This window comes from Salminus brasiliensis, chromosome 11 (genome assembly GCF_030463535.1).
Source record: "Salminus brasiliensis chromosome 11, fSalBra1.hap2, whole genome shotgun sequence".
Classification (NCBI taxonomy): Eukaryota; Metazoa; Chordata; class Actinopteri; order Characiformes; family Bryconidae; genus Salminus; species Salminus brasiliensis.
In genome coordinates, this window is record NC_132888.1 from 23,228,920 (window position 1) to 23,244,958 (window position 16,039).

The 16,039-nt window shown below is 42.9% G+C and overlaps 1 protein-coding gene across 2 annotated transcripts in view; it reads left to right on the top strand.

The window, feature by feature from the left end:
- Positions 1-15,574, top strand: part of tyw1 (tRNA-yW synthesizing protein 1 homolog (S. cerevisiae)) — a 91,130-nt gene extending 75,556 nt beyond the window's left edge. For both annotated transcript variants that reach the window (XM_072691248.1, XM_072691249.1), the window contains exons 15-16: positions 4,109-4,276; positions 14,227-15,574. In XM_072691248.1, coding sequence (XP_072547349.1) covers positions 4,109-4,276; positions 14,227-14,448 — 390 coding nt within the window. In that variant the 3' untranslated portion in view covers positions 14,449-15,574. The remainder of the gene's footprint in view (positions 1-4,108; positions 4,277-14,226) is intronic.
- The last annotated feature ends 465 nt before the right edge of the window (positions 15,575-16,039 follow it).

Below are 16,039 nucleotides of genomic sequence, written 5' to 3' on the forward strand. Positions count from 1 at the left end.
GAATGGTGGAAGGCCTCTTCCCTTGATTACTCCTTAAGTAGTGGTGTCCTGAAAGATGGTAACAAAGCATTTTTGGCACTGGGACAGAAATCGATCTGTTCTGTTTGACTGGGGAAGAAATATCAGACAATGAACAACTGTTGTTAATTTGATTTGCAGGACAAAGAGCATTACAGCAAGATTTGCAAAACAGCCAGCTCAGCAGTTGATCCAATCTATAATTCAGTGCTCACTGGAAACGAAAGAATTGATGTGTGGCTGAACTTGGCTGCGCAAAAAAAAGACCCCCATGCACGTTTTACTGTCGGTGGGAAAACCCTGCAGTTGAATGTGCTTGTTTACTTGCCATTAAACGTTTTCTCAGACATTATTGTTATTATTATTATGATTCTTGTACAAAGTGGAAATGGAAAGGAACAATAGTTTGGGCACCCCAAATGAGATGTGAGGTCTCAGACCTTAATTAGCTTGTCATGGCTATGGCTTGTTCAGTTATCATTAGGAAAGGCTGGGTGATGCCAATTTCATAGCTGTATAAATACTCTTACTCCTCAAACCATGTCCCCAACAATCAGCAGCCATGGACTCCTCCAAGCAGCTGCCTTGTAATCTGGTAAGTAAAAAAGGCTGTAGGTAGACAACCAGGCATTTTTAGGTTCCAATTCCTTGTAATGTAATTAAGAAATGGCAGATAACAAACGGTGGGGGTCTAATTGAGGTCTTAAAAAATATCATTCGGATTGAAAATCCATGTTTAGCCCTATTTGGATGAAATTTACGTGCCGTCACCACCTAATCTTATTACCCACTTAAGTAATAATTAATTTTTTTGTTTAAAAATTAGTTACATGTTCATAACCGGTATGAAGGCTATAGGCTGAGCTACATAATGACTTGCTAAAGCTGCCAGAACCGTGGCGCCTCTTTTTGGCTCCTCTTCTGGATTTGACACGGACTTGAACGACCTGGGGTATCCGTGACCTGCACAGTGAAACGAAATGCCTGCTCGAGTCCATTACTCCATACTCCATGAGGATAAAAACAGGAGAAAGTTCCTTTCCTTTCATTCCACAGGGTATGAATGAATATTTACCTGCATGCTGATTCACACAGGATTAATATAACCTGAGGTTATTTTTACGGCTTGTTTTGCAGAAGCTAAAAGGCGGCTGAGAAACTCTCCCACCTCTCCCTGTCAAACTAATCCCATTCAGATAGGGCTTTAGGCCGCAGAATGCTTGACTCTGGAGTGGTGGACTGTTCCACTGTGCGGCAACACTTGCGCAAATAAGGTAATTAGAGGAAAAGCTTTAGTGTTCAGAATTGAATGTAAAGAACACCAATCTTCAACTGTTAATTATTGGGGTGGCAGCTGGTTGAGGAATTTCATGGGAGAGGACAGGATGGGTTCAATTAAATACCAGCAAATTCTGGAAGCCAAAAAAATGGAATGTAATTAGAAGTTGGCAAATGAGAAAAGAAGTTGAATAGATTAATGGATGGATTTTTGGTAATCTTTGCACTGGTCCTGATTGTCTAGTCTATCTAACTGTCTAGGCCATTAGCAAATTATCCGATATTCCCCCTGTGCAGTCAAGGCCTGGAGGGACCCAATATATTGACCTGATAGTCAGCATGGTTTTTCAGAAACGTTCATCCATTAACATTGAAATGGTGTGGTCTCAAATAAGATGAATTGAACTAGAAGAACTCAAAAACTTGAATGTTGTACCTGGTTTATTTTGGCTGTGCAGTGTCAGTAGTTGATTTCCGCTCCATTTGAGCCCACATGGCTGTGTTTACCGCTGACGAGTGCATGGGGCAGGCTTTGGCCCTGAAGTTTTAAAAGCTTTAATTAAACCTCACCTCATGATTTGTTTGGCTCTTCGTCTTGAATGAGGATTCGATGATGCTCTCAGCTGGGATAAAAGCCCTATTGGTTTCTCTGCCTAATGCCACTTAAATGACTGCGAGTGATGGACCTGAAATGTCTGTTTTGTCGTAGTACAGGATGAGTAATGTCACTGCTGCTCCCACACAATGCCAGACCCACACAGCGTCGGTGGAGTGATTGCAAAGGACGACCACCCGCACCACCTACACGGCTTACTTTTGACCAATGCTGTCGTTTCACTGTAGTTGAGGACATGGACACAGTTTCTCTGGACCTAGTATAGAGACTAAATGCACACGCCACGTTGACTTTGCATACATGCGGCAACGGAACTGTCAGTGTGTCGCACTAAAGCAGGCAAATCTGCATTAAATGTACTTCCTGTGACTGCTGATTAGCTGAATATGCTCTCGCCGCATGTGGTCTGTTCCTCGCGGGGCTCCGCAGCCCATTTTTTCCCCGATCACAGCGACGTCTGTGAGGTGTGAACTGAATTCTGTCCCGTCTTGTGCGCTCGTGTGTGTGTGTGTGTGTGTGTGTGCGCGTGGGAGTTGGATGAAATGATCTGGCTCTCTCAGGCTCCATCATCCATACAAAACCAAATCAGCCTCCACACGCCGCTGTCCTTGGGCTGTGTGTGTGCGCCGATATGATTCACAGCGCCTTTGTACCATTTTCAGTAAAGCAGGCTTCTCCGCTTCACAGCAAAAACTCAAAAACATCACTAAAAAATATGGAATCTAAGGAAAACTTCCATTTGCAGCTGACTTTTAAACCCTAAAGTGTTGCGTTTTAGTAGTAGGATTATGTATATATGTATAGGATTATGTTTTTTTTTTTTTTTATTAATTTTGCTATATTTCTGTTGTTACCTGGAGTGGTTGGTGTGGCGCAACAGATAACACCACCACCTACCATTGTGTTACAACAACACCATGTGGGAGACTGGGGTTCGATTCCCAGTCTGGGTGACCATGCTGCGCTACACCAATAAGAATCCTTGGGCAAGACTCCTAACACTACATTGGCCCTCCTCTGTAATACGAGTAACCTTGTAAGTCGCTCTGGATAAGAGCGTCTGCTAAATGCCGTAAATGTAATGTAAATGTACCTGTAAATTTGCAGTAACAGTTTTAAGAAATTATAGCTAGGAGCAGTTTTTTTAAGAATTTAGAATGGGACAGTTATTTTTTTATATTTTAGTGTGTTGGACAGGCCGTTTTTCCAGACATAACAGTCCAGACTACAGTGTGGTACTGTGGTAATACACCATATTAGAAAAATCCTCATTAGCCCAAAGGAGCCTTTATGATGCTCATTTTAAGGGATTTCACTGGCCAATCCATACACAATTAGGTATCTGTATAATTTCCCTAAATCACAACGAATAGCTCACATTAAATTGTCCTAGGCCAGATATTACGCAACACAACATAGCATGTGGGTCATTGTTTCTTAAGGCATTCCACGTTGCCCAGTTTTAAAAAATGAAGGCACTTTAAATGGTTCCTCAAGCGATTCCATAGAAGGAACCATGTGTGTAATAGAAGGAACCTTTACATCCAATAGAGCTTCTTTTTATTTTGGGCAGGTTCTTCACCCTCACACATTTTTACAACAAACATGGTTCTTAATGGTTCATAGAAGAACCAAAAGTGGTTCTTCCATGGCTGAGGTCTTGGATCCAGTTTCCAGTCCTGGATTCTGTTCTTGCTGGAGGTTATGGTGTGAAAAGTTGGTCTAATAGATTGGCCATGTGGTTTCATGCTGATCAAGTGCAGGACTGGAAACTCGATCCAAGGTCCAGATTTGACCAGGTTTGACCAAAATGTTTTATTTATTTATTTACCCCCCCCCCACACACACACCACTGGTACAACTTAGGAACATCTCAGCCAGTTTGCATTGCTTTGCATGTTGTTATTAATAAACCCCAGGGTTTAATAACCATTAAAAAAACATTTGAAGCACAGTGTTGATATACATTGAAATGATCAGTTATATTATCTGTGAATGAATCTTAAAATCTCATCAGTTGTGACTTTTTACCCCTAAGGCTTTTGTTTACGTCTGTTCATTCGGTCTCTAATACAGTGGTGTAAATGCTATGCGAACCAATATGGGTAGAAGTCGTCCATCCCGAACAGAGCTCAAGGCCAAGCCTTCTGTGAATTGAATGTCTTCACTGTTTCTGTCCTTTCTTGCTTCTCTCAGGGAGTGACTTACTGTGGGGAAAGTTCTGCCAGCAGTCTGACCATGGCTAACGTGCCCTGGCACGAGGAGGTCGTCCACTTCGTGCAGCAGCTGGCCAACCTGCTGCCGGACTACGAGATGGCCTGTGAGCACGAGCACTCCAACTGTCTGTTACTCGCCCACCACAAGGTAATGCTCCACACCTCCAGAGTTCTACTTAGGTGCTCCTGGAAAATAACAAACCCCTTCTGCATGTAAATTGCTGCAGCTGTTAAGATGCTTCTAACATTTCTCGAAATGTCAAGCCGTTCTTCAGCACCAGCATTAACCCCCACCCGCCTGTGTTCTCTGCAGCCTCTTGATGCTAAGCTGGGCTTGTTTGCTTTTTTTGAAACTGTTACATTTACAGATGCCGTGTAAATCTGGACTATTTCACATGCGTTTGATCACTTTTCTGATCATTGTGTAGGCAAAAGCCTTTTTTTTTTTAGCATTTGGTTCAACCAGTACGCATTTCTGTTGACATGTTTACACCCTGTTATTTTGCTATTTACACTAATACCAGTCTTCAATCAAACCCTGATTGTAATTCTATTGCAGTCTTTTTTTATCCAGGGGCACCCAGTGAAGTACTTTCAAGGCAAACCATGCAAAACTTCAGACCTCCATTATTGTCTTCTTCCATTATTCTAGTTTTTCCCTGCTTTTTTCCATTACTACACAGGCTCTGAAAATGAGCTGTGGTCTGAAAGCAACTCTGATCTGTTGCCTCCTGTCTAGCCTGATTACTCTAACAATACCAACAGATCTACGCCAGATATAGAAAAATGATGATTGCATCTCAGAACTTCAGAGATCTTCAATCAAAGTCGCCTGATGATAATTTCCATAATTTCTCTTGGTATTATATGTTGCAATTGCTGTGTCTCGCAAATACAGCCATCTCCACCCAGATTGTTTACTCAGCTTCATTTATCAGCCTTGGTTTACTTTCTACTGTACAGAGTTCGTCAAAAGTATAATTACGGCACATTCGTTTCCCTCACCTTTTTAATACCGTGGTCCACGCTACAAAAATAGCAACCGCAGATTAGACGACCGGTCAGTGAGTCAAAGCGCTAGCTCAGACCCATCACTTCTCCAGCCCACACAGCCAGAAGATCAGGGAATCTGTGTGCACCCCTGGTCTGCAAAGCTGCCACTAGCAGCACAGTAGCAGGCAGCTTGATTGTACAGTATGTGGGCAGCCTGCAAGGAACCACAGGTGCGTGTGGCCTACAGGGGGCAGTGGCAGGACAGGCTGGTGACATGGGTGCCATTTTTAGAGCCAATTAAAGTAAGTGTGTGTGTGTATGTGAGAGAGAGAGAGAGAGAGAGAGTGTGTGAGAGAGAGACAGACCTAAGAGGAATCTCTTAAAAGACCTGAGGTTCCTTAGCGGAAATGGAAGAATAGAACGAATCTTTTGAAATCTTTATTTTACCGAATTTACAACTTAAAAATGTAGCTAACAGTGCTTTACCTACAGTGAATATTATGTAGACCAGGGTTCTTCAGTTCCTGGAGGGTCACATGCAAGCACAGTTTGCTGGTTTTCCCTGATCGGTCAAGCCTGATTCAGCTCATGTGTCAGTTATTACCAAAGTAGGTGTGTTGAAGGCCCATCTTGATTAAATTAACGTAGGAGTGAACCTATTCGTGATTGTCTGGGAGGTTTAGCTGTAATAGTGTACTATTTAAGCCCACCTTATAAACCATTGATACTAGAAAGAAATAAATAGGGTTTGTTTTCTTTCCTGTAGCCCAAACTGCCCTGACTTGCTCATGTGACTTTTATATTTGGGCACTAGTTCTCATTATATAGGTAGAAATACAGCTCTGGAAAAAAAAACACTTACATTTGCACTTCTACGTCTAAGGCAGCCATTGCATTCCAGGCGTTTCATCAAACAAAGCTGAGTTAGCTGAATTTGCAGACTGTAAATGGCATAAAGTCACCCAAGAGCAATGTAAAAGACTAGTGGAGAGCCTGCCAAGACACGGGAGCTGTGATTGGCAGTCAAGGTTATTTCACATTAGTGATTTCTGAATGCTCTCAAAGTTCAAATATTAGTATGGTGGTGTTTATGTTTGAATAATAACTTATTTGCTTTATTATTATTATTATTATTATTATTATTATTATTTATTTGCATTATTTGAGCAGTTGTCATTTCTGCAATTAAATGCTCTAAATAGTAAACAGTTTTATTAGGAATTTGCGAGAAATGTTCGCAAATGGTTAATGAAATACAACGCAGATGTAAATTTCCTTAAACACATTGCCTATAAATGGTAAAACCAGACAAAATGATCATCTAGGTCTCTTAATTTTTTTACGGCGCTTTATATCTAGACACTGTTATATACAGTTGTGGTCCGATCTGACATTTACACACATACATTTTTAGGTTAGAATAAGTAACATACATTATCTTTAATGGGGGGGAAAAACATATATTGGTGCACCAGATATTGGTGCACAATTTTTTTTTTTTTTTTTTTGGGGGGGGGGGGGGTTCTGAAATTAACACAGATGACAAATGATCAATTACAAATTATACATACACCGACTTATATTATTAATTCAGTGGTGCTGAAAATTCCAAAATGTCTTAAAATGCAAAGACCTCTTAACCCTGTAGTAAGTCCCTGTAGTTACTGAGTAATACACCTCCTCAGTGTGTAATAAGCCTTGGAGTGGAGTGTTAAGGGGCTGATGATTGACTCCAGCTGGTAGCTTCTTTGTGCCCACGTCTAAAGGGTTTGTTGAACATTGCTGTGAGCCGGTAAATAAGTTTTGGCTTCCGATTCAAGATTGTCAAGCTCAAGAACTCTTCTGGAGGACAGTTTTATGGTCAGATGAGACATAGATGGAGTTGCTAGGCCACAGTGACCTGGAGGTTTGGATGAGTAGAAGTGAGGCATTTAACCACAAGAACACTGTACCAGCTGTTAAGCATGATGGTGGTAGCATTATGGTGGTGGAGAATTTCAGAAAGTCTGCCCAAAACTAAACTGGCGCACCAGCTCCTCAGTCATTAAAAGCCCAATATTGCAACAACATTCAAGCCCGTGATGAGTGTATTTGTGCTTTTCCTACTCAAACAAACCTGCCCAGCATGATGAGATTGTTTTAGTCAGTGTGTTCAGTCAGGTTTACTAAATAAGGGGTGTGTTTAATGTGCATTAAAGGTAAAGGTCTTTCCTGTAGAACTATTATTTTATTATTTGTGTTGATCAGGTCTAGGCTTCCACACAGTGCCGTTACAGTGTCTCTGTGGATTACACTTATGCATGCCTGAAGCTAGATACATTAAGGCCATCTGTCATCTGTGTGCGGCCACGTGTGACTGTGGGTTTTCCAGCACAGCGGCCCGATTTTGCTTGTGTTGCTGTGTCTGTATGTTTCGGATGTCTCATACTGACAGAAATCAGCAACAGACTGTCGCTACGGCCGAGTGTTCGAACCAGCGTTGTCTGTACGTATGTAGCTCACACATGCACGCCTTCGCACCTGTCCAGACTGACCTGCTTCCGCGGCATTTCAAATTAACCCCTGACAAAGCGGACTGCCTCTGCAGGAGAATGTTACGCAGGTGTGTGTGTGTGTGTGTGTGTGTGTGTGTGTGTGTGTGTGTGTGTGTGTGTTTGTGTGTGTGTGTAAGGCTGCTCTGGCACTAGAAGTGTTTTTTTTTTTTTTTTTTTTTTTGTTCCTGACTCATGCATGTCAAAAGTGTAAAGAACAGAAGACTGGAAAAGGTGGCATTGAATTTGATGTGAAAATCCAGGCCTGGCTGCATTACCACCATCCTCGCGCCACTACCTACCGCAGCTGTGACTCATGCGGGTGCTTGAAAAGCCATTGTTCCTTTAATATGAAGCAATTTCTCAAACCATATTCCACAAGGCCACGGTCAGTAACTCAGGGCATTGATTGTTATTCCTGCTGCCTTTTTCTCTCCACTCTCATCCAGTTAAAGCGTGGTGCGCTTGATGCCAGATATGATGCTTCAATTTACACTTCGGTTTGCACTGTCAGGAGGGATTTGTGTCATTATCAGTGTTGTTGTTCTCTGCTTGCCATAGATGCACAGTCAAGCTGCTGTACTGCAACGGTTTCCAGGAGACTGATGTGGCCTGGTCACGTTTAGCAGTGCTTTCTCTTTTTTTCTTTTCTTTTTTACTGCAGGGCTGCCAGGCCCTTGAAAGCAGGAGCAAACAAGTAATTAATTGTAAGAGGACGCTGCTGTTTTAACACCTCTGTAATGAAAGAAGTAATTTAATGACGGGGGAAACATGGTATTTCCAATGATGCCTTTGATTATTCAGTTATTATACATGCCCTTGATTATTCAATTATTCATAAACAAGAGCTCTTAAACAGCCCTGCTGACTCTGCGGATGAAGATGTGCATCCACTGCTACACCATTGAGAAAGTATCTCATCCCTGTCTGGCAGTGTTTTTGCTTGTTGTAGGCTTTTTAAATTTTTTTCTTATCTCCCAGCTGATTGAATGGCTTTTAAATGCAGCGCTGACTTGAGTGTAAGGCACATTTTCAATAATAGGACTTAACAATTAAAATTGTCTCTGTAATAAAGTGGTGTTTGATATTGCATTTGGCCAAAAATGCGATTGTGGCCTGGAGCTGTAGTATAATCCCCAATAAGAGAGCATTGGCGACATTGGCATGACCATCTATTGAGATAATAAGCATGCCGCACCATCCTGAAAATGAAATACTGGCCGTTTCCAAACATTCCATCCATCTTCTCACCTGGGATCACTGGGCGCAAGTCAGGATTAAGACTTTTGGGCTTGTTTTGGGTTTTTTTCCCCCACTCAGTTAGGGCCTTTATTTTTTTTCCTCCCTCCTCATCTATGCCACCAACTTATCCATCTCTCCTACCTTTGTAAACACAAGTAGCCCTGAGCCTGTAGTGTTTGTGTTGTGATGCTGAGGAGCGAAGAAGATGCAGGCCTCCCAGGAGCGCTCATCTACCGACTGCTGCTGCTGCTGTTTATCAGGAGGTGGGGGTCAGCAGAACCCCAGGGAGCTCACCCAAGCGCTCCAATTCAGCAAATTAGTCCATAATAAAAACACAGGGTTTAAAAAGCCCCATCCCTAGAGACCTCATATCTTCAAGCTTTCGCAGACTAACTACGGCGGTAGCGTTTGCACCTGCCTTCCGGAAGCTGCAGGTGAGCATGGAGGAAGAGATAACGTGACAGCATGACAAACCTCTGGGGCTTAGCTTGCCACTAACGGATGGGGGCGGGGGGCAGGGGGGAGAGAGGTGGCCCGCGGAAAGGAGAGTGAACACAATGGGATTTGACGCCGTGCCGTCTGCTCCGTTCCAGGCTGTCAGTGTGAGACAGGAGGCTGCTTTCAGAAACTGAGACACTACTTGTCTTCATGCAGACAGTAAAAGCCAAGCCGGGCTGCTTGCTTTCCCTCTTAAAGGCTTCATTAGCTGCACCGTGGCTGTCCCTTCGGTACTGACGGAAACAGATTTGGCTAACGCAGAGCAAGCGCCTCAGTAATGGAACGGTTCCAGGCTGTGCCTAGCTCTGTGGATTAAGACTTCTGCTCCTGACTGCACTTGGATGTCGTTAATTAGGCCAGCACTTGCTTTGTTTGTTTTCTCTTATGGGACTGTCTAGCCCTGCTCCTCGCTCCATGGTTTGGTGGACACAGGTTTCTACTTGGACAAGTGGAAACAGTGTTTGTGGAAAAGATCAGTGAAGTATTGATCTCTCCAAGAGCACGAAGACACTTTACTGCTATCAAAGCCGTAGCTTGCATGGACTGTGCGCATCATACATTAATGTTCAGCAGTTGTTTTTGGTGTGTTTTGAAGGGGACCGCCCTTCCTTTGTGGTGGATAGCTAGTTGATTGTCATTCCTGTGGGCCGATCTGATCGTATTTGCGAGTGAAGGGTTACAGCAGCTCTGCACCAGGCTCCTCAGTCACAACTCGAGCTTCATAGTTCTCGAGTTGGAGCCAGTATTGTACTCTGCTCTATGTGCTGTGTTCATTAGTCTGGCGGATTTCACTCAAACTCAGATATTTGTTGAATGTGTAAAACTAACCGGTCTCCACTAGGAAGAGCTCTGCACAGGAATTCAGGGCCTCTCATAGCTGGTGCTGGGAGTTTCACAGCAGTTTAAATGTGGTTGATTCCAAAAAGGAAAGTACATTTCATTTTGCTAGACAGTGCAGGAACAGTAAAGAAGCCCTGCACAATAATGATGCGTTGCCAAATTTGTTAATGTGGCATCCAACCCTGCCCTCGATTGGTAATGGCAGTTGGCTGATTGAGCTGAAAAACGATTGTCGATCGGTATAGGCCTCAAACACACTGATTGGTCCATCTCTAGTTCAGATGCTGTGGTCAGATTTAAACTAAGGCTACCTCCTAGCTGACATCACCCCAAACATTCATGGGGTCTGTCACCTCCCTCACTGCTGTCGCCTAGTTTTTCATCTCCTCAGTGTGCATTTAAGATGAGTGTCGGGTTTGATTGACGTAAAGGTATTCCAATCTGGCTGTTCTAAGGGCTATGTTGGGAAATGTGTGGAGAGGAAAATCCAACATTACTGGGACAGCAGCGAGGAATGTGTGATAAGCAGCTCATGTGAGATATGAGAATGTTAAGACAATGTTAGGGATCCCCCAAAGGGAGCCAAGGGGGTCCCTATCTCTTGATATATATTTAAAATGCGTCTGTAAATGTATGTTCAAGTTATCTATTGGAGATCTCTGTGCACAGCAAGTGGTCTACATGGCCTACATGGAGTAGATGACTAGGAGATGATGTACATATTAAAAAGCAATGTAACACTGAAATAATATTTATGTATTTGGTCAATTAAAGACTAATAATAATATTATGTGGACAAGCATATAAGCATATAGTCATTGTCAAACAACACTTTCTTCATTGTCAGAGAAAATCAATAAACATTTCTTTATTCGAAATCATTTTGGAGCATTCCTATTGGTCCATTTGACAGAACGTAAAGGAAAAACTGCCAGATTTAAATGATTGATTAGTTGTTTTGGAGATCAGAAAGGCTGTGTTTAGGTTAGGTTATGTGAGCAAACCATTGATGACTGCCTGCATTTGAATACTTAACAAACAAGCTCCTCTAGATTGTACCTGACCTAGTAGCCATGTGGATCCGTAACCTAGTCAGCTCTGCCAGTATATTTACCCAGGCCAGCGAGCTGTAGGTCAGGCCGATTCAGGAACTCTGCTTGCCGAGGTTGCCATTAGGTTGTAGGAATGTACGAGTGTGAAGGAACCAAGACAGTGTAGGGATTATGGAGTTATGTCTGGATGTCTGATTTTGCGGTGGAGTTTAAGCTGCTCTCTAATTATGAAGGATCATGCCAACACCACGGCTCTGTTTCATCTGACAGTATGTTTGCCTTGAGGTCAAGTCCACAGATCAGGTCATGAAGCTTGTGGCTAGCCTTGTAGCTCGGGATGAGTAGCTGCCTTGTTCCTCTTTTGGTGTGAAATGCAATTAGTTCAGCTCCTCAGTCAGGCTCAGGGGAGCTACTTCTAGGCGTCAGTGCAAATTGATTTAAATGTGTCGGAAAGCAAAGCAAGCTGTGCTGAACCCTTTAGGCCTCTCAAGTACGACTTCATTCAAAAATCAAATGTAAATGGCTTTTAAGTACTTGACGTTTGAGTGCAGACCTGTTGTGCATCACTGTATACATTCTTGATTCAACCCAAAAGATCACCCTGCCTGTCTTATTTCAAGGTGGGAGAAGAGACCACTGTATAGCGTGGTGAAACATCAATGCTACAGTGTACGCAATGTATCTGCAATGTGTCTGCCAAACCAAGTTCTACCTTTTGGAGTTCTAATAAAAATTCTCTGTGATTTAGACACGTGGTTTGAACGATGCTAATTCCAGTGCTTTTCAGACACATTGTGGAGCCATCTTCTGAACATTGTGCATAAAAATTACGGTAGTAGGCAGCGGCTGACTGCTTATCTCAGAGAGTGCATTCAAGCTAGCTGTGAAAAGGGCACGTTATTTGGCCACGGCCACTTCTTTTGGTTTGCATTTGTCCATCTCAATTTGTTTTTAAACCTTGGTGTTGCCACGTAATCGTAGATACAGTCCTGCTCACCATTATTGGCACCTCTTTATTTTTTGCATAACCTGTACAATATCTTCAGAAATTATTAGAAATGTACCGGAGTTATATCATCAGGGTTTTTAATTCGAGGTCCAAAGTAATACAACAAAACATTACTTACATGTTGCAACTTCAAAGAAGCAACAGAATAAACAGCATGCACAGCAAAATAGGCACCCCTTATTGAAAATTTAGTTACACACCCTTTGGCACTGAGGACAGCCTCCAAACATTTCTTGTAGACATCTATAAGCTTTTTGCACTTCTCAGCTGGTATTCTATCCCCTTGTGTAAGGATCCCCTGCCCTCCAATAGCAGATCTTGGCTCACCCCAAAGATTTTCGATGGGATTGAGGTCAGGGCATTTTAAAACAGTACATTTTTTCCCCTTTCAACCATTCCTGTGCATTTGGCTGTGTGCTTTGGGTCATTGTCTTGCTGGAGGACCCATGACCTTCGACTCAAACCAAGTTTTCTTACACTGGGTAGGATATTTCACACTCAAATTTCTTGATAATTCTCAGATTTTTCTGGAGGATCCATAATGCTGATGGGTACTGGAATGCTCTGGTACTGGAGGTCAGGCCCACAGGACCCTCCACCATACTTAACTGTTGGTAGGGTGTTCTTTTCCTTATAAGCTTCATTGCGTCGTCTGTAGACACACTGTTGCTTTGCATTGCCAAAAAGCTCTATTTTTGTTTCATCTGTCCACAGAACATTTTCCCAGGATTGTGGTTTGTCAAGGTGCTCTTTGGCAAAGATCAGTAGTTCCTTTATATTTGTCTTTTCTTCAGCAATGTTTTCCCCTCTGGCCTTCGCCCATAAAGCTCTGCATGGTACTTGCTGAAACCCAGACTGTTCCAGGTTGGCCTTCAGGTCTTTGGATGTTTGTGTTTTTTTCACCATATGCACCAGCCTTCGAAGACTTATCTTGTCAATTTTCCTCTTTCCCTGTAAATCCATGCTTGGTAAACTTCTAAATAACATTGCACACTGTTGAAGCTGGGATGCCAAGGTCTTCGGAGATGTCCTCATACCCTTTGGAAGTCTTGTGTTTGCTAATAATAGCACTTCTGATGTCCTCCGACCATTGTGACAAAGGAACAGGGCCTAAGATGTGGCTTTTTAAAGCACGGAAGTCATCATTCATTGGCTAATTCATGTCACATGGGCACCAACAATTTATCACAGGTGATTCTCATTTGTGATTTACCACAGATGAGTCAAAATGTACAGTATTTCCATTATAATTGAATGTAAAGGGTGCCAATACCAGTGTAACGGCGAGCTTTAGGTTTTTCTATTTTTCCCCTCTTATCATTTGCTCGTTTGTATTAAACACAGGTGCTCTATACAAAGCTGTTTCACTTGATTCATTTTTTTCAGGAGATATTCCAGGCTTAACTATAACCAATTTCCTAGGTAATGACATTGACCCTTGGTTTTGTAGTCATGTGCTGATTTGATCTCTTGATTTTGTGTTGATATTGGAGGTGTTGCCATTCTAATTAAATGTAATGAAATTGACATTTTCTCCTGGTTCTGTGACGGATACTGTTCGAGAATTCTGTTGCAAAGTGTCTAAATACATGTGTACCAATCTAACGGACGAGTTAATAGGTATTAGCCAATAGTAACTAGGTCTGAGAGAGCTGAACTAGCAACCTGCAGTCTCGTCTTGCCGATTAGGTTCTTGGTCTTGGTGCATCTCTTGGTTACAGGGGCAGCTCAGGTAGTCTGGCAGAGGTTGAAGAAACATCAGGCCTCATTAGTCAAAGATGACTTCTGTCAGGCAGGGAGACTCAGAGCAGGGCACACCTGCATGTATCCAAGTGAGTGTAATTTATCACTGAGCTTCTCTCTCTCTCTCTCTCTCTCTCTCTCTCTCTCTCTCTCCCCCTCTCTCTCTTCTGGCTGGCTGGTCTCTGTGCAGTTCAAGGTGGATGGTGAGTGGTGGACATGGATCGACTACGAACGCTTCCAGGAGCTCATCCAGCAGTACGAGGAGAGCGGCGGCACCAAGAGCTTCTCAGCTCTGGACTACGTGGCCAAGACACCAAGCTGGGCCTTGTTTGGGGCGAGAGAAAGGGGGTTCGATCCTTCGGACACGCGCTTCCAAAGGAAGAACAAGACCAAAGATATCTCAGGGTGCTGATGGACAGTGTTCTCCTGCAGTTGTAGCGCCGTTTTTAATGTCTGTATAAGAAATCTATTTTCTATAGACCTTTTTGAACCTTGGGTGGTGAGGGCATGTCTGGCATCATTGTTCCCAAAGTCAGAATGTTGTTTTTTTGTTTTTCTGCCCTCTTTCTATTTTTTTAGTTTATTTGACATGTGTGTTCAATCTAGCATATCAAAAGTCTATCTCCACTTCCGCCCTCTCAGCACATGTTCGAAATGGCTGCTCAATTTGAACCCATTAATCCTCAGCTGTTTGATTTTTAAACCTGGTCGCGGTATGCTCACAGGTGTGCTGGCCGAACGCACTGAGTAGCGGACATGCTCTGCAGTAACCTGCAGCAGTTCAGCCTCCCACCTCTGCCCTTAGACTTCTGATTCGAAATCCGCATCATCCGCAGCAGTCACCCCGCCGAGCCTCAGAGCACTGAGCTCACTGCTTCATTCGTACGCTCACGCACAGAAGGTCCAGCTTTAGTCTGGTGGGAGCTGTGAGGTGCTCCCCCCATTTAATTAGAAGATAACTTTAAATGCAGGCTATTTCTGCTGTGTGAAATGAAGGGTTACTGTCATATGGCTGGAGGAACGTTCTAGATAATGTCTCTGATATCTTTTTATTGATATTAAAGAAATGAGAATCGCTGTAAGACGCCCGCCGCGATTCTCTGAAACTGTCTTGCTCGCTACTGATCAGAGGGTATCTGCATTGCTGAGTTACTTCTGTGAACGCAAACTCAACTTCCTGGTGTTCGTTATGTGTTTGTTTTGTTTTTTTCTTTCTTTAATTGAGAGGTTGCTTTGCTTTCCATGTTGTGCAGGATCTAAACATTTCGTTTATTGGTTTAATGATGATTTCCATTAGCTGCCGTTTTTGTTTTGTTTTGTTTTTTTAAGATTATTAAAATTGTGTGGGAAATGGAAATGACTTTTTTAACGGTTTGTAACAGAGGGTGACTGGAACGAACGTAGAAAAGAAAAAAATGTGTTGGCCATTTGTCTGTGGGCTGCTGCTGAATGAAGCTCAGATGTCTTTCCCTGTACTGTATGACCTTGAAAATGGATATACACTGGGGGTATAACAATAAATTAGACCAGACAACCTTCTTCTGTTTCTCTAAGGTCCAGTTCAGATACTCACCTACCCATTGTAGGTGTTTTTAATGGTGGGCAGGGGCTAGCATGGGCAGTCTGACCAGTCTGCAAAGCTCATTGCTTTCACACACTGAGTATTTGGGTCCGAAAGACCCTGCCACTGGTTTGTGGTTTGTGCCTTCACAGACCACTGTTGATAGGTACTGACTACTGCTAACCATTAGCTCCCTCCAAGCATTGCCTTTTTAGAGATGCACTAATCCAGTCATCTGGACATGAAGTTTCAGTTTTGTTTCATTGCTCCACAGAAGTTCTGTAGAACTATGGCTCAGTGGTTTGTCTGGAGAAGAAAGAATAAAGCTTGTGCTGAAAAGAACACCCTTCCTACAGTGTAGCATGATGGTGTCTCTGTAATGTGCTGGGGCTGATTTGCTTCCTCTGGCACTGGAAACCTGCAGAGTGTGGAGGGTAAAATG